This window comes from Denticeps clupeoides, chromosome 3, assembly GCF_900700375.1.
Source record: "Denticeps clupeoides chromosome 3, fDenClu1.1, whole genome shotgun sequence".
NCBI lineage: Eukaryota > Metazoa > Chordata > Actinopteri > Clupeiformes > Denticipitidae > Denticeps > Denticeps clupeoides.
In genome coordinates, this window is record NC_041709.1 from 29,850,092 (window position 1) to 29,867,657 (window position 17,566).

At 47.8% G+C, this 17,566-nt stretch overlaps 1 protein-coding gene across 3 annotated transcripts; it reads right to left on the reverse strand.

Annotated features, from left to right (window-relative positions):
- Positions 1-225: 225 nt before the first annotated feature.
- Positions 226-17,546, reverse strand: specc1lb (sperm antigen with calponin homology and coiled-coil domains 1-like b). 3 transcript variants are annotated; one of them, XM_028974694.1, is made up of 16 exons: positions 17,429-17,546; positions 12,795-12,990; positions 12,566-12,686; positions 10,817-12,474; positions 9,018-9,225; positions 8,828-8,901; positions 8,561-8,736; positions 8,257-8,420; positions 7,865-7,980; positions 5,478-5,556; positions 5,287-5,379; positions 5,038-5,200; positions 4,332-4,434; positions 1,856-1,972; positions 1,687-1,746; positions 226-1,600 (listed from the first exon to the last, which is right to left on the reverse strand). In XM_028974694.1, the coding sequence occupies exons 2-16, from the start codon at positions 12,951-12,953 to the stop codon at positions 1,511-1,513; spliced, it is 3,381 nt and encodes a 1,126-aa protein (XP_028830527.1). In that variant the 5' UTR covers positions 12,954-12,990; positions 17,429-17,546; the 3' UTR covers positions 226-1,510. The 3 variants fall into 3 exon arrangements, with proteins under 3 accessions (XP_028830527.1, XP_028830526.1, XP_028830525.1); XM_028974693.1 differs by lacking the exon at positions 17,429-17,546 and adding an exon at positions 13,329-13,484 and having other exon boundaries at positions 5,287-5,376; XM_028974692.1 differs by lacking the exon at positions 17,429-17,546 and adding an exon at positions 13,329-13,484.
- Between the last annotated feature and the right edge of the window lie 20 nt (positions 17,547-17,566).

The window sequence follows — 17,566 nt, forward strand, 5'->3', positions numbered from 1 at the left end:
CGTGCAGAGAACCCGCGACCTCACGCTGCACAGAGAGCGTCCGGCAGGCCTGCAGGAAAGGGGCGTGGCCTGTGGGTACGTGTGGCCAGGCAGGAACGAGTGGGGTGTGCCCCCCCACGGCGGGGCTTCTTCTTGGTGTGAAAATCTCATTAAGAACTGGATGGGTGGGTGTGTTCCACATTCCAGGAAGTGCGTGAGTACATAAAAGCATGGAGAGATACAGGATGGATTTCAAAATATTTTATTTCGAAAAAATAAAAAATAAAAATAAAAAGAATGGCACAACAGTGTAAACCCTTTTCTTCACAAAAGGCAAGACAATTTCGCAATCTTCACATGAACACACACACAAACTCACTTTAAGTGTCCTTGATGCCCTTATGTAAACCACACACAGTACATTTACACCAGACCATCTCCTGTAGTGTAATATAAAAAATAAATAAATTCTTTACTCCTGACACAGCAGGCCTTGTTTTTGCCTAAAGGGTTGTATGGTTGTATGATCAGTGGAAGGATACCAGGCTGCTGGTTCATGGCACAGTTCTGTGATTGTTTCGCTTGTTCTTGATATTAGAACACATGAACTCTAGCAAAAAATCAGTACAATTAAAAGCATTCTAGCTTTGTGCCCCATTTGGCCATTCCATGATGCACTCTGTGTTATTATTACCCCACAAAGGATCATTTATTGCAGCAGATATTATTTGACCAGTCTGAGAAACTCTACACCCTAAACCAAATCCTCCGAAATAAAATTTGGCATGACAACATTTGTGCTTTAGAACGTTCTGAATGAAAGATTGGCACAATATCACAAATACAGGAAATAATAAAATAGGCACTCACTTCAACCAGGCACTCCGGCAGGATGACATCACTGCCCGACAAATAAGGAAATGAGTCTCAGTCCCCCCCCACTGATACAATAGCTCTGTCACGTGTTCGTTTTCGGTGGAGGAAAAAGACGAGCCTCGCAGCAGGGCTGAAGTTCCAATTCAATATCTTTTATCATTTGAAGCTGCAAAATGACGTGTGCGCGTGCCGCCAGCTTCGGCGAGAAGAACTGCAGGAGTGAGGGAGACCTACAGCTGAAGGTTCAAAAAGGCTTTCAGGAGCCTCAGAGGTTTTATGATGAGGACGAATGTTCTGAAAGCCCAAGTGGTGACGCTTACAACTAATTAATCATTTAGAAGGCGAGTCATGCTGCTCCACATGGAGAATTGGAGGACGTCCCTGTAGGGACGTTTTCTTTCACTTTTCCTCTGAGACACACACACACACACACACACACACACACACACACACACACACTCCCCTAAAACTTTAACAGAATGCCTGCTTCAGTGAAGGGAAACACCTCCAAGCTCTGCAGAACACATGGTCCATGGACGAAGGCGCGTTGGCCCAGAAGCAGCAAAGTCCAGTGCTGTGTGTCTATTCACGGCCCCAGTGGGCAAGGCGTGCGACTGGGTCGCAAAGGCACCACGGAACGCTTGTGCCATGGAGGTCAGGTCTCAAAGTACTTATAGATGGCCGTGACGTAGGTCATCACGCTCTGCCAGTCTGGCCGCTCGGTGTGCACCATCTCACTGATGTCCTGAAATCAAATACACCACCATTAAATCCCACAGACCACTTCACACCAGCGTGTCTGCTTTATAAAAGACAACCGTGGGGACCAACCAGGGTGGACTTGATCCCAACACTTTCCGCAGCCTGGAAGGCTAGGGTAAAGTTTCTCCTCTGCAGAAGACACAAAAACCCACACGGATATATAGGATTAAAAGTTGGCCTTAAAATGGAGCTCCACTGGAGGAGTGTGAAGCGAAGTGACGGGACATAGTGTGTGAACCTTGTCTTGGCTGCTGAGCTCTTGGTAGGGGATGTGAGCCGGCAGGTAGGTGTGGAGGACCGCGCAGAAGGCCAGGCCATCGTTCCAGCTGCTGCTGAAGTTGGTGATGTCGATGTTCTGGTGCCAAGAGAAGGTGTGTGAGTAAGAGAGAGAGAAAGAGCAGTAAAAGTAATTATTATCTGATCATTTTATTTAAATAATCCACTTGATTCCCCCAATTATCTGATTTGCAGTAAGTGATTGCACGCTTAAAAGCAATAAAAGCTGTTGTGCGTCTCTGAGGTGAGAGGATTTAGTCTCCCAGCAGTGCGGCCATAAAATCAAACAGCTCCCTCACAGCTCCTCGCCGGCTCTGTACACAGCAGCAGGTGAAACACACACACACCCCACATGTCTCTCGGACCATGGGCAAATATGTGCAGAGGGCTGCAGCGTACGGCTGCGTGTAGCAATATGTAGACGTCCTGCTTCACCGGGGATTGTTTGCACGATGCTTATCTCCGTCAGCTCAGAGCTGTAGGCTTGTAGCCTCACAAAGAGATGCAAATATTAACAATAAAAATAAACTTTACACATGTTTACTGGAATACACGCAACATTTATTTATTTATTTATTTTGCATTTTCCACACCCAGACCATCCAACGTAAAGGCTTCAGAAAAAGAAAAAAAAAAGCTGAATCAAAAGGTCACAGAGCCCATGCATTTATATGTGTAAATAAGAGGCTGACTTGTATTAATAGCCACTACATATTCAACTCCGCTGCAGCAATTCTGCCTGTGAATCAATAACATATAGATAGAATGTACAATTTGTGCCAGACGTCGGCCCTTCTTCTCAGAACGGGAGTGCTGAGTGCCGACAGGAAATGTAAACCACTTGTGTGGACTGACGGGTAAATTACAGTAATGAAAAGATCTGGTGTGAGTGTGTGTGTGTGTGTAGAGAGAGAGAAGAGAAAAGGTTGAATGATGTGTGTACAGAGTCCGCCCCCGGCCCGATGGGCCTTCTAACGACCACATTACAGCTCTGGATGAAAAACAATCCCTCCCTCACCGGCCATTAACATTCATGTTGGAGAGAGAGAGTGAGAGCTGACATCATTCACAGAACGATCAAATGTACTTAAAACGGATCAAACTATGATTTGACAAATGACAGAAATGAACAAATGGAACAATAACAGTGGAAGTGCACTAAACTACAGGCCAGCATTCACAGCAAATTCATTCAGTAGTCATTTCCTCTCATGTTCACCGCCTATCGATTTTGTGCCTCCGTGACAAAACACAGGAAGTCACCTAAAAAAAAAAAACTGATACAGGACGTTCAGGGCAAAACTAAAAAAAATAAATCCCACACTGTGACTGCATCTGACAGACAGACATCTGCTCAAGAATCTATGACTGGAAGAACAGAGTAATGGATGGTGTGTCTTTTTCTGGGGAAGGTTGCTGTGAAACTGCAGAAAAAAAAAAAAAAAAAAAAAGTGTGACTCCATCAGGGTGATTTGCCTCGGCTGGTCGCTCATGTCTGAAACTCTCCGTGAGTGCTTTGTGGTAGAGAAATGTTTTTTTTTTTTTCCAATTGACAATGTGCTACGGAATAGTGTAGCAGGAAGTGAGAGAGTGATGTTGCCGTCATTCAACGGTCTCGCGCATTTTATCTTAACGTGCCTGGTGACCTGCTTCAGTATGTTAAAATGCAAAGATAAAAGCGATTGGCTGAATTTGCGTTAATAGTTGTGAATTTAACATTGTGAATTCCTGGAGGCACTGGTTATTATTCTTTGGTATTTCAGGCTCTTCAATCTTTCAGCTCACTTACAAATTACTGTGAAAATGAGCAGATGCCCGACAATAAACAGCCTGCACATACTTGAGCAAAATGTCATCAAAGTACAGACAATATATTTCTGCATCCCTAACAGGTACGCCCAATGTCACGGTCATCAAGAAGGGCAATACTGGTGTAATACCACACCTTACCTGCGCAGTCCAAGCTGATAAACCAATACCAAAATAGATTATTTATAACCCCCACTGATTATATGTAAATGTGTGTCATAAGGCACATTAGAAAACATCAGGGCACATTCTAACCCCTCAAAATAAAATTAAATAAGAGAAAAAGATTGAAATTGTGTGAATTGTGTTGCATGCTCTAAGCAGTCCTTCAAATTCACAACAAAACCAACAACAAGGACCATGTATTATGTGTATGTATGTATTATAAGCAAAACTGGGTGACCCAAAAAGCCCCTCCGAGTATTTCAGGCATCCGGAAATATATTCACAATCATCCCTCTGGGATACTGACAGCCTCAATGTCTGGAAAAGGAGTGGAACATGACATACTTCCTAGCGGGCGCCAGCCTCAAAAGGAAACCATGGAAACGGTACAGATCTGCCCTAAAGGCTGCCTGACTGGTAAACAAATGAAGACACAATCTGCACATCTGGCGGGCGACTCTCACCTGATAGCCTTCGGTCTTCTTCTGACACCACTTCAGGAGGGCGTTCCTCTTTGAGCCCCCATACTCCCGTGCCAGGGCAGAGAGAGGGTCCATCCGTTCCTCCCTGAATGCAAAAAACATGAAAAAAAAGGTGAACTGGTGCTTTAAACATCACCAGCACACATGCTGCCAAGTGATTTTGTTAACATGGTTAACTAAATAGTTAACCCAGTTGATTAAGCCAGACACAGACACACACACACACACACACACACACACTCACACACGCACAGCCCACACTCGGAGCAGAGACCAGGAGATGATAACCATAGACTGGCCTGGGGCTCTATGTGGTGTGTTGGGCCACCTGGCAGGCAGTGAGGGCGGTGAAATGAAAAGAGAAGGATGCTTAAGAGCTTTAAAAATGCACAGGGGTGGGAGGAGTTCCTGGTTCTTATTCACACACCGTGGTGGTTGGACAAATGTACGCAAGTCACACATTTCCTTAAAGTCACACACTGCATTGCATCAGTTGTGTGTTAGTGTGTGTGTAACTCTGCTCAACTAACTGAATCTTACTCGATGCCCACAGAGCTGTGGGCCAGAAGCCACCCAGAAGTTCATGACAGATAAACAGGAAGTTAGGTGTGCATGCAAATGAAGTCAGGAAGACAGTAGCAGATGAAAGACCATGTTGATTCAGAAAAGCACCGGGAAGAAAGGGTACCGTAGACGTCCACGGGCAGTGGGAGTGACCGATGCTGTGGGGGAGGAGCTAGAAGACAGGGACAGTGGAGAGGAGGAGGAACCCAGCGTTATCAGAGGAGTGGGACCACTAGGCTCTGAAACAGCGAGGTCTCTCTTCAACTCCTCACTGCTCCGCCGCGATACTGAGAAACACACATAAAACATAATTTTCCACCAATCACACACAAGCACAAAAAGAGAAAGGAATGAGATACACACAGACACACACCTGAGAGGGACTTGGAAGAGTCGATATTGGGGACCCTCTGGAGGGACTGGCAGGTGCGACTGGCTGGTGAGGTAAGGAGAAGATACTCTGCTGCTGTATAAAGAACACACACACACACACACACTGAAAACTACATGGAGGATGCAGTGGACAGAATCACAGGGAACTGATTTCTGGAGAAGGTGGCACACCTGGCATGCTGAGGTTTGTATAACTGGAGCACTTGTCAGCCAAGGAGCACAGAGGTTTGGGCGTGTTCAAGGAGTGCCTCTAAAAACACACACACACACACACACACACACACCATAAATGCAGAGCATCATGATGCAACCTTTAAAGCAGTGGAAGCAACACATCAAGCACAAAATGCTCTTTAGAAATGAATGGAATGAGAGTTTATATATATATATATATATAAAAAAAACTGTTTAAAGGCAGCACGGCCACATTCATTATCAACACTGAACTTCAGACACGTCTTGTGATTAAACCTCAGTGGCTGATTAGCCCTTTTATTCATAAACTAAATGATTAAGCAAAATTTCCACACCCTCTCGAATAGACACAGTATCTCCATTATCCTTGGTTTATATAAAATATAAAGAAAAATATTCCAGACTACATGTGGAATATTTTATCTGACCTCTTCATTCAACATTTTCAAGTCTCTCAGAGAGGGCTGAGGTATTAATGAATATTTGATCTTTAATCTAGTGTGACTGACCTAGCCAGGGAAGACCATCTTTTTTTTTTTTTTATTCATATTTTAAAATGAGCCAGCCAGGAATAGATGCTCATGGTTACATCATTCGTACTGACTCAATAAGCCCTGAAGAAAAGAAAAATTATTCTTTTTTAAATGAAATATTCCTTTCTTTGCTGAAGATTTAGCAATCAGTTTGCTGCCACAGGCTTATGAGAAGTAGGCTTTGTACTCGTTTTGTGCGCATGTTGTGGAAATTTCCAGTCATTGTTCATTGATTTATAAAGAGGGGAAAATTATTGGTTTGCCTCATAATATTTCACTGTGTATACAGATGCAAAACATCCTGTTTTGCCACATTGAGGAGGACCTTAATCACCTGCTCAAACAGGACATCAAAAAGAACAACTGCCCCCCTGGCAACGCTCAGGAAGAACAGGGAGCCCAACACCTCAAGTCAAAGAACAGATTTCAGAATTCTTCCACCCCACAGAAATGGCTGTTAATGAATGGAATACCTGCATAAATGTACAGAGGCTCATTATCAGCGACAATTAGTCTCGAGTCAGATTAACAGACTGATCAAAGACTCTTTTGAAACGGTTAAACAGATTAGAGCAGCAATAAAACTGGCTAGACATAAACTAGTTGAGAATCTGGTGCATCGGGAAATACGGGATTGACTACTTGGTCATTTTGGAATGACCTAAAGTTTTTAAACGGCAGTATATTTTGTTACTTTTCGTGCCATTCAGAAAACAAGCACGCTGTCTGTGATTCTAATCTCACTTCCCACCGGCAGCAGCAGAGGTTGGGGACCTGGATGTGCACGCATGAATAAATGTGCAAATGATTGTGTGTGGAAACAACTACAGCGCTTGTGTGTGTGTGTGTGTGTGTGTGTGTGTGTATGCTCGTCTGTTAAACTCATATTTCACAGATGGGTTATTCATTTCAGTGCAACACACGTCACTATAAAAAAAAAAAAACAAAAAAAAAAACATCCAACCCTAATGCACACATCAGGTGGGCAGAGCTGGCAACCCAGACCCTGAAGGCCATCGTTTGTCGTATTCCGTGACACAACACTTCTGCCAACGAAGCTTCTAACTAACAAATCAGGTAATGGCTTTGTTTTTCCATGCACAATAAATGCACATTTAAACCTAAAAGAGAGCAGCCACAAGGACAAAAAGAGAAGTTATCAGAGTGAACAGAAAATCAGCCAGTTGTCAATTACGTCCATAATAAAGGAATGTAACCAAGGCAACCTACTATTCGTTATTCTTGTTCATTAACCACGCTGACTATATAGAAATGGTGTGGTATGGTTAAGGGATGATCAAAAACTTATTTTTCTTTAACCTTTATTGTATTATGGGTCAATTTGACCAATTTTGAAATCCTTGGAACTGAACCTATATATAAAGTTGCACACACTGATTACTGACAAATCTGTACACAAAGTTGACAATTCACTCAGAAACAGTTGTAAGTATGTTAGTAAAATATTGTGTGTCTGTTGTAATGTTTTTATTGTCCAGTTTGGGCTGTATTTACAACGTGCAGGTCCATGTAACCACAGCACATGTGCAGCCATATTTTAAAACATACTACTACTTTATTGCTATATATAAACTTATATAAATAGATATTTGTGACATGCTCTGGTACCGCAATACTATCAGTGTGTTAACAATGGAGGGGGGAAGGATAGGTATGAACAGTATGCTCAGCTGAGGCACGTAGTTCCATCATGACAATGCATTCAGTGGGAAGGATGCTGGCCGTGGAATTCTGCCGTGGCCTTCTGCCAGTTTTTACGCGAGACCCGCCCCCCCCCCAAAGCTGGCAGAATAAAACCCCCCATACTACCTGTATTGGGGATACGGCAGCGGCAGGAGGGGTCTTCAGAGGGCTGGGGCTCAGCGGGGTCCGGGAAATGACCGCGGTGGTGACAGCAGGGACAGCAGACGCCGGGCTGCCCGGGACTGGACAACATATACGAAACGAAGCGATAACAATCTATAACGATTCCATATGATTGTGGAGTGCACTCATTGCACTACTGTGTGTATTTCTTGATATCATAAGAATGAGTAAACTGTTTAGAATACACTTTGGTTTATAAATGCATTGCATGGATATTAAGACCCATTGAACTTTTGATTGGTTGTGTCTGGCTGTATTTTATATACAATAATAGAAAAAAAAAAAAACGAGAGTAAATAATGACCCCCTTCGTATGTGTTCGTATGTGTGGCTACCTTGTGAGGCATTGTCGAAGCTCTTGATGAGCGTTTTGACCGTGGGGGAGGGCTCGGAGGAGGTGGACGAGCGGCGACTCAGACCCATGCCTTGCCTCAAGGCCGCCAGGTCTCGCTCCACGGCGTTCATGTAGTTGTACACACGCCCGCGCTCCTCTTCCTGCCTGATACACACACATTGCCAGAGCGGTCACAACTTTCAGACATGAGCTCATCCTGACTGAGAGGGAAATGTCGGTCAACTATGCAGTGACATTCGTTTTCCATCCCAAAAACCTACTCATAGTGCCCGCCTCATTCTTACTTGCGATTCTTGACCTCGTCCAGCTCTTTGCTCATCTTCTCGTTCTTCTCCTGAGCTTCCAGCAGGCGGTGGCGCAGCTCGCCAATCTCCTCCTGAGCCTCTGACTTGATGTCGTTAGCGATGACCACCGCAGTTTGGAGATCTGCTTGGAACTGCCGCCATTCTGCCGACTCCTCCTGTAGGTACGCAGAACGTGCACACACACGCATCAGAAGAGGAGTCATTGCTACTTCACTGATTTCGCCAGAGTAAAGAACCGTGTTTTACCCGCAGTTTACGGTGCAGAATTTTTATCTCCTTTTCCATGTCGTATTTTTGGTCTGTAAGTTTTTTGACAGAATCTGTGAGGGACAAAGCGGAATAAAACTGAGAACAGCAGACTGATAAACACTCACCACAGCGCAACACTTCCCCCTTGCGGAGAGATTGAGAACTGGTAGTCAAAAGGAAAACTCACTCTCCAGGTCCGATATGATGAGGTTGTCATGGAGCTTGACGGCTCGATGCTGCTCCACCTCGTCCTCCAGCTCAAAGATGGTCTCCTTCATGTCCGCTATCTCAGTGTCCTTCTCTTCCAGCTCCGAACACTGCTGTTCCAGCAGACGCTTCTGCTCTGCCAGCTGTTTCTGCACCTCATCTCGGAATCCACGGAAGTCAGTCTCCAGCTGTGTGCGCGCACACACACACACACACACACACACACACACACACGAGCAAAATAACTTTATATGCAATTAATCCCTTGAAATACGGCTAATCTAAGCTTGTTGAGGCCTGGTCCAAAAAAGGTAGAGTCTTTGCCAACTGTGGACGTTTTGAGTCTCCCCGGTGACAATAGAGATTTTATTTACTCTGGTTCTGATATTACTTTCAAGTTTTGGAACATTAGTGTTACAGAAGGCTGCCCATATCTGATGCACCATCTCAACTTCACCACCCCAGTATGTTTGACTTGATGAAATCAAACAAACGCTTCAGGAGCATCATAGAGAATCAAGAGAGCATCAAGAGAGATATCCTTAGGCCAGGACATGCCACCCTCAAGCCGTGGCCCCAACTGTGCACCAAATGCCCATATCATGAGAGGACAGCCTGTTGTCTAAACGCTTTTAGGATTAGGATCGGGAATCAGAGTGACCCTGCAATGGTGTCCATTCCAGGACATGCAGGACGGAGGGTGGGACTCACCCAGAGCACCATGCCAGCACCTCACAGGGTGCGCGCGCGCACACACACACACACACACACCTTCAGTCGCCTACTGTGATGACTAGAGGAAACCGGAGAGCCAAGAACAAACCCGCACCAACACAGGAAGAGCACATAAACTCTGCATGCACAGAGCCAGAGCTCACAACCTTGGAGGCGAGAGACCACAACGCTAAAACAATCAAGTACACATTTCAACCTTAAAAATCTTCACATTTTACGGACCAAAATGACCCATTTTGTATTCCCTCTCCCCAAGGGTCTATATAGGCCTATTAAGGCACGAAATGAGGGCGAGAATGACAAACGATTGTGTTGCAGTTGCAGTGTTTGGTTAACGTCAGGGTTTCTGCAGGAAGACGCGTGGGCAGACATGCTGGGCTGGATGGAGACCCCTTGCATTGGGAAGGCAGGCAGAAGAGAAGCAGCTACAGAGACAGCACGTTGGGGAGACAACACCAACCAACCAGAAGACCCATGGTCAAACCCACTGAGCAAGACACTTAATCCTAAATTTCTCCAGGGGGACCGTCCCTGTAACTACTGAAGGTAAGGGGGGGGGGGTGAACAAAGTTCTCTCCTTTTGTGCCTCCTCTCAAAAAAAAAAAAAAAAAAACTGAAGACAATAACTACATAATGTAGTAGTCTCTGGACACTCAGAGACTGATAAGATCAGCTTCCTTCATTCCCACTCTGAAGGGGAAAACCAAACACTAGCCCGATTCCATATTTAAATGCTATTGGTCGCGCGAAAACATCTCACGGCGCACAGTGGTCAGAAAGATTGTCACTTGTGATACACTGCAGCACACGGTGCACACAGTGAAATTTGTCCTCTGCTTTTAAACGTTACCCTTGGTGAGCAGTGGGCAGCCATGACAGGCGCCCGGGGAGCAGTGTGTGGGGACGGTGCTTTGCTCAGTGGCACCTTGGCAGATCGGGATTCGAACCGGCAACCTTCTGATTACGGGGCCGCTTCCTTAACCGCTAGGCCACCACTGCCCCATATGCAGCCGTATGAATGTGAACCGTTCAAGATTTCCTCACCTTGCTGATGGCGTCCTGTAGCTGTGCCGCCTCGTTGCGCGTGTGCGCCAGCTCCTCCTGCAGCGCGGCCGCCTGGCTCTCCGCCCTCTCCTTATCCATCCTCTCGCTGTCCAGCAGGTGGCGTATGTCGCTCTTCTCGCCGGCGCTGTGCAGCAGCACCAGCTGCGCCACCCTCTGCTTCTCCTGCTCCAGCTGCGCCCTGCACCTGCCCAACTCGGCGAGGTCCTCCCCGGCCTCCGCCCGCAGGGAGTCCAGCTCCGCCGCGGCCACGGCACGCTCGCGCCGTTCCGCGTCCACGGCCCGCTCCGCACGCTGCACCCGCTCCTTCAGGGCGCTCATCAGCTCCTGGGCCTCCACGTTCTCCTGCTCAGCCATCTTCAGCGCGCTGCTGAGATGCTGCTGCACGCCCAGGAGCTGCTCGCGCTCGAAGCGCGCCCCTTCCGTAAGTTCTGCGTAGCGCCGCTCCAGCTCCAAGTAGCGGCTGCTCTTGTTAGCGTCCTGGTTGCTGTCGGTGGAGTACGGCACGCGGTGCTCATCCAGCAGGCCGCGGAAGTAGTCCAGCTGCCGACCATAGAGCTCCAGCCGCTCCCCCTGCTGGCAGAGGGAGTCCACCAGCAGGGCCCGCTCCTCGCCCAGCCGCTCGTTCTCGGTGCTGAGCTCCTGCGTGATCTGCTGGAGGTCCGCCAGCTCCTGCAAGGTGGCCTGGAGCTCCTCGGCAGTGCTGTGCTGGTTCTCCTCCATCTGGTGGATGCGCTCCGTCAGGCACGCCACCGACACCTCGCTGGTGTTGGCGCTGCTTCCTCGCCGTGGACGAGGAGGAGCCCCGCCTTCGGACTCGGACGAAGAGCCGCAGCCAGATGGGGCGTCCAGGGCATCGTCGCTGGAGGTGACTGGCTGGTAGGCCTCGCTGCACTCGCTGTCCACCGCGTCCGGGGAGCCGGCGCGGTGCGCCTCAGAAAGGAGGTCTTCGGTGGACCCTCGAGTGGAGCCTTCGGCTGAAGACCCTCGATTGAACCCACCTCGCCCCCCGCTGCTGCTGCTGCTGAAGACCGGCTCTGGGCTGAGGGAGGCGCCGCGGAGGCTTTTGTCTGGACTGTCGAGTCTCTGCTCTAGGGAGTAGCCCAAAGCATTGAGCCGATCCTTCAGCATGCGGTTCTCGCTCTTCAGGTGGTTGAGCTCACCTCGGATGCCCTGGTTCTGGTCAGCAAGCAGGAGGAGAGTAGACTCCACATCCACGGCACTAATCGAGGATGAAGGCGGAGGAGCTGGCTGGGCTGGGCCTTCATCACCAGTATTTGTATCTTCATCTAGGCTGTTGGCTTCACCAACACCAGGCTCCTGGAGTCCCAACTGGGCACGCATGCCTTGGAGCTCGGCCTTCAGGTGCAGGATTTCCATGTCTTTGCTCTTGGCCAGGCCCAGCAGGTCCTTCACGCGAGACTCCAGCAACGCCTTCTGGCTGATCTGGCCATCGGAATGAGACTTGCTCATGCGGGATTCCGACTCGGCCAGGGCTCGGCAGCGGGTACGCTTGTTGAGCGCTGAAGAGTCAGTTGGACCAGAGAGCTTCTTGGAGGCATTGGTTCTTGAACGTTCTCTCAAACTTGTTGAGCCAGGTTCTTTGGACTGAGAGAACGCCGTTCGTCTGCTGGTCGAGCCTTAAGTGACAGACATAAAAAAAAAAAATGTTATGCATACCTCAGGGTATCTAGACACTGGAATAATAATACAATAATAAAACAAATATACCTGAGCTGGTCTTAGTCTTGGCCTCAGTGTTGCCCAGAACGGTTGGGCCACTTTTCTTGGTTTTGGTGCTTCCAGCAGTGCATCCTGTGGTCAGGGCTGGCAAATCATCACTGCTCTTTGCCTGTGCATGGAAAGATCAACGTTCTCAAATAGCAGAGATCTTTTTAAGATCTTAAAGTCATGGACACAGAACATTTTAACACGTCTTCAGGAAGAAAAAGGTTCCAACCTTGGACAGAGACCCAGAAGATGAACCCTTAGTTGTGGTCTTGCCACCGATGCCCATGCTGTAGGAAGAGCCCTCGTGTCTCCCTCTGTCAGTCAGTTGTGCTTTATTGGCCCCTGGTGCCCTGGCAGTGGCCGACGTGGGTCTGCTCACCTTTTTCATGCTGGGCTCCAGGTTCCTGATGCATTTACAACGTAATCTGAGGGCAGAATTATTTTAAAGATTAAAGGTGTACAGAACTTAAACCATAAAGTATAGCAATACACACAAACCACTAGATGGTACCACAGATGCCAGAGTCTTACGAAATCATAAGAAACATCACATCTGGTGAACATTTTTCACCCCCAGCCCCACCCCACCTGTACAATTTCCCACTTCAGCATTCTCATGCAATTAAATAGGTTCAGTGAATTAGCATAATGAAAATATATATAAAAAGAGAGGTAATGTGAGGGTAAAAAAAATAGTTATCACAGGACTGAAACAAAAACAATACACCTGTAAACCATGCATTACTAGTAGATCAAGCCATACCTCATCCCAGAATGCCCTGTTTTCCTGGGAGAACACATAGTGTGCAGAGTAGCTCGGCTGTACTGTGGTATAACGGTGTGGTATGGGCAGTATTTATACTCGCCACACGTTCAAACGGTCACCAGAGGCCAATTTGAAAACAGACACAAGGTCCGATTGGAGGAGCTGGTGAGCAAAAGCTGCTGGTTTTATCACATTATCATGGGTGGAGCAGGCAAGAGGAAGGGGGGGGGGGGGGGGGGGGGGGGGTGGAGAAGTCCGTTTGGGCTCATGCCTTAAAAGGCTTTCTGTGGCCGGACTAACCGCCCCTCCGTCTGAGGCACAGATAACCAAAACAGAAAGGCAGGATCAGAACACAAATATGTTCTCCGGGTCTAATTTTAGACATGGGCAAACAAGAGCACTGCTTTTGGTACCATGCAGCCCCTCTCAGAAGACCCCCCCCTCGGAAGCAGCTCAGTTTTGCTCCTCGCCTCCCTTTGAAGTCAACCCGCCAAAGACGAAACAAGAGACAAGCGGAGACATCTGACGGGAGACGCGGCTGCCGAAAACCCCTGCCGCGTGACCTCACGCAGCGCCCCCGCCCGCCCTGACGCAGCAGGCCAAGCTGTGCACACTGTCAACAAGCATCCAGATGCGGGTTTGTGTTTGAACAGAAAGACGAGAACGCGCTCGGAGGCCAATCAGGGCAGGGAAGGGGGGATTTTGGACTCCGCCCACCCGCAGGGGCCCATTGAGACCAGGCCAGTCAGGATAATTATGACAAGGCTGAGCTCCTGAGAGGGAAGCACAGAGGACTGTGGGTAAACTCTCACCGCCAGCCGAGCGGACGCCACCACGCGCATTCTGAAACTTTCCCTCAGACACACGGTCCAGACCGCAAAGTTACCACACACACACACACACATAAAAAAAAAAAAAAACACAATAAAGATAGATTTACTGTAACACAAACATCCGGTCTCCAAAAAAAAAATGCCACACTACAAACTGCAACTTATCGGCCAGAAACGTCCAACTTGGTCAAAGACACAGAGAGAATCCCCACACACAGTAAGCTGGCCTTGAGTCAACACCCGTCCATTAAAAGAAGAGCAAGGCTGGATGAATTAGTTAGGAACACACTGGGGGGAAAAGCGTTTTAGCATCCATCGTCTGAACTGGGGAAACGAGCCGTGCCCGTGTAGAGTAATGGATCTGCTCCAACCCCAATAGCACGGAGAGAAGCTGGCGACCCCCCGAATGCCGACCCTCATCGTGACCAGCTGAGGTATAAGGGTGGGCCACGTCTGCAAAAGCAGTCACTGGTGATGAAGTTATCTATAAATGGTTTATTTATTAACAATTTTATCACTGAATAATGTTACATAACATTACAAAACTTTGGTTAATCATGTGATTGTGTATTTAGGCTTATAATGTCTGTGTACTGAATCTTAAGTTCATGTGCATATTTGACGATGATAAGCACAATATGTTTGTGCTATAATTAAACCAGGGTTAACAAAACTTAATTGAATATCACAAATCTAGAAGAAATTTTAACACATCTATGCCCCAAACACAAAAAACATGTTGAGGGAACTGGTGAAAACTGTTGATGGGAAACATACAGTACACAATTAATTATAGACAATTAATCCTAAAAGAATCAAGATCTTACAGACGATTTATTCCTTCAGAACCTGCTGAGAGTTTTAAACGCAGCAGTGTTGATGCTCTAAAGTGACGTTCGGACGCACTTTCTTTACAATGAAGTGGAAAAGAACACAGAATGTGTGGTTAAACATGGGGAGAAACGTGGTTCCTGAAATGGATGTAGAGAATTCTTGAGTCTATAAATAATATAGAATAATTCAATAGTGAAATGGGTTTGACTAAAAGAAAATGTTGTCTTCGTCTAGTCTTCTAAGTACTTAAATAGAATTGCAACTAAAATACAAATTTCATTGACTAAAATAATCATGGATAATTCTGACTAAAAGGCTCAGCGTTTTAGTCGACTGAAAATTGACTAGACTAAAATGTGTCTGGACGTGACAAAGACTGATAAAAAAATGTCAATGTCAACCTTTGGCCACCAAAAACTACTATTCTCCACCTGTGAACAGCTGGTCTGGATGAGGAAAAATCCTCCTCACCAACCAGCCATTTATGCAGCGAGGGAGAAGAGCGCAGGCTGGTAACGTGGGTTCCTGGCCATGTTCAGGGGTACAGCAGGGGGGGGGTGCCTGGGTCGCCGAGGTGGATGGGAGTTTGTTTGCCGTATCCAGCGTACTTCGTGGCTTGTTTTTACATGTTTACATGTCGAACGGGCTGCCGTAATGACAATCGCTGGTCGGCGACGTTTTGCGATTTCGCACGGCATGAAATGCCACATGTTAATTCAAGTACCAGGCCGTACAGTGCCACCTACAGGAGTGGAGGTTGTAGTCGCACGCCGACTCTCACCAAATAGAACTGAACAGCACCGCCCGGTGGGCTGAAGCTGCATACAAAAATATCGGCATTCGGCGTCCCTGTAGCGATACGTGACATATTTACATTTACAGCATTTATCAGACGCCCTTATCCAGAGCGACTTACAATCAGTAGTTACAGGGGACAGTCCCCCTGGAGCAACTTAGGGTTAAGTGTCTTGCTCAGAGACACAATGGTAGTAAGTGGGATCTGGTTCTGGTTCACAGGCGAGTATGTTACCCACTAGGCTACTACCATATTGCGATATATTGCTGTAACGATTCCCCCCACCTATAAACGTGTTGCCATTTGTGTGCTCTATGCTATAAGCTGTGCTGCGTCTGAGCCTTAATGTGTGCTTTTACAGTGCAAAATATAATTTCATTTTCCAATGTATACATACAATTTTTTTTATTGTTATTGACACACATCGTTCCAGCAATAAAAATAAAATCCCAGTTTATCTTGCTCAGCCTACATATAATCTCTCCAGATCCTTCCGATAGCGTTGAGAATTCCAGCCAAGCATCCTCGTGTACGTATGAAGAGCAGGGCCAAGCCACGGACTGGACAAACCCTGTCATTACGTGCTTCCTCAGACTCCCGCCTGAATGATGCATGTCTCGTCATGGGAAAGAGGAACCGAGGAAGGATTAGTAAATCCCCGCTCAAGAAAAAGAAAAAAAAGAAAAAAAATGAAGTGATTGTCATTGTGATACACAGCAGCTAAGCACACGGTGCACACAGTGAAATTTGTCCTCTGCATTTAACAATCACCCTTGGTGAGTAGTGGGAAGCCATGACAGGTGCCCGGGGACCAGTGTGTGGGGACAGTGCTTTGCTCAGTGGCACCTCATTGGCACCTTGGCGGATCGTGATTCTTATGATTACGGGGCCGCTTCCTTAACCGCTAGGCCACCACTGCCCCAATTTTTTCTTAGAAATCCACTGTGCTGCCACCAACGTGCCAGGCAGAGCAGGATGTGACATCATAGCATGGTCCGCACCACTGGAAAATGTTACAGCATGCTGCAGAAAAATTGGACCAGCCAACACGCCGGTGCCACGTAAAACAGGCGTGATTGCCTGTTGCACGCGTATGCACTAACACATGAGCTCACAGAAGGCCGGACACACACGGCCCACCTTCTGCCCGCAAACACAACCTCACTCGCCCCTGTCCGGGACGTCTGGAGGAGAATCCCGGCCGGAGCGAATCCAGGATGAGCCACGGGCCGGGGACGCCTGATCTGCCTCCTCAACACCCCGACGGCAAGAACGTGCTAAACGGGACCCCAACCAGGAGAGAGGATAAAACAACAGAACCATCTTCCCAGTTTAAAACTAAAGCCCATAAAGCTGCACGAGGTGTTCGATACAGTACAGCTCATCAGAAGCAGCTGTAAACACGCCACGCCTCCGAATGATCAGAGCGGAGGTCAAAGGTCGCACCCAACCGAGGGTTAAACAGGCTGCATGTGACAGTATGGCGAACATGGCGACAGCGACGCGGATCCCGGACGGACGAATGAGAGCGAGAACAAAAGGCGGCCACGGTGCTCGGAGCGGCGGGATGGGGGCTCGGGAGCGAACACCCACAGAATGTGGCCGTGGAAGCGGAACGGGCCGGCGTCTCTTACCCGGACGGCGCTCCGCGGTCCTCGGGGCGGCGGGGCTACGAGCTCCGGGAGCCGCACCGCCGGGACGCGTTCCGCTGACAGGAGACCGGGCGCGGAGCCGCCGGCGCAGGGAATTGTGGGATAGAGCGGCGCTGACGA

What these genes read in the sequence shown, in the direction of transcription:
- specc1lb (XM_028974692.1), bottom strand. Translation starts at nt 13,366, where the DNA reads ATGTGTTCTCCCAGGAAAACAGGGCATTCTGGGATGAG. An exon ending in ACAGGGCATTCTGGGATGAG is followed by an intron (nt 12,991 to 13,328) that starts GTATGGCTTGAT and finishes TTCTGCCCTCAG; the next exon opens with ATTACGTTGTAAATGCATCA. An exon ending in GACGAGGTCAAGAATCGCAA is followed by an intron (nt 8,421 to 8,560) that starts GTAAGAATGAGG and finishes TGTGTGTATCAG; the next exon opens with GCAGGAAGAGGAGCGCGGGC.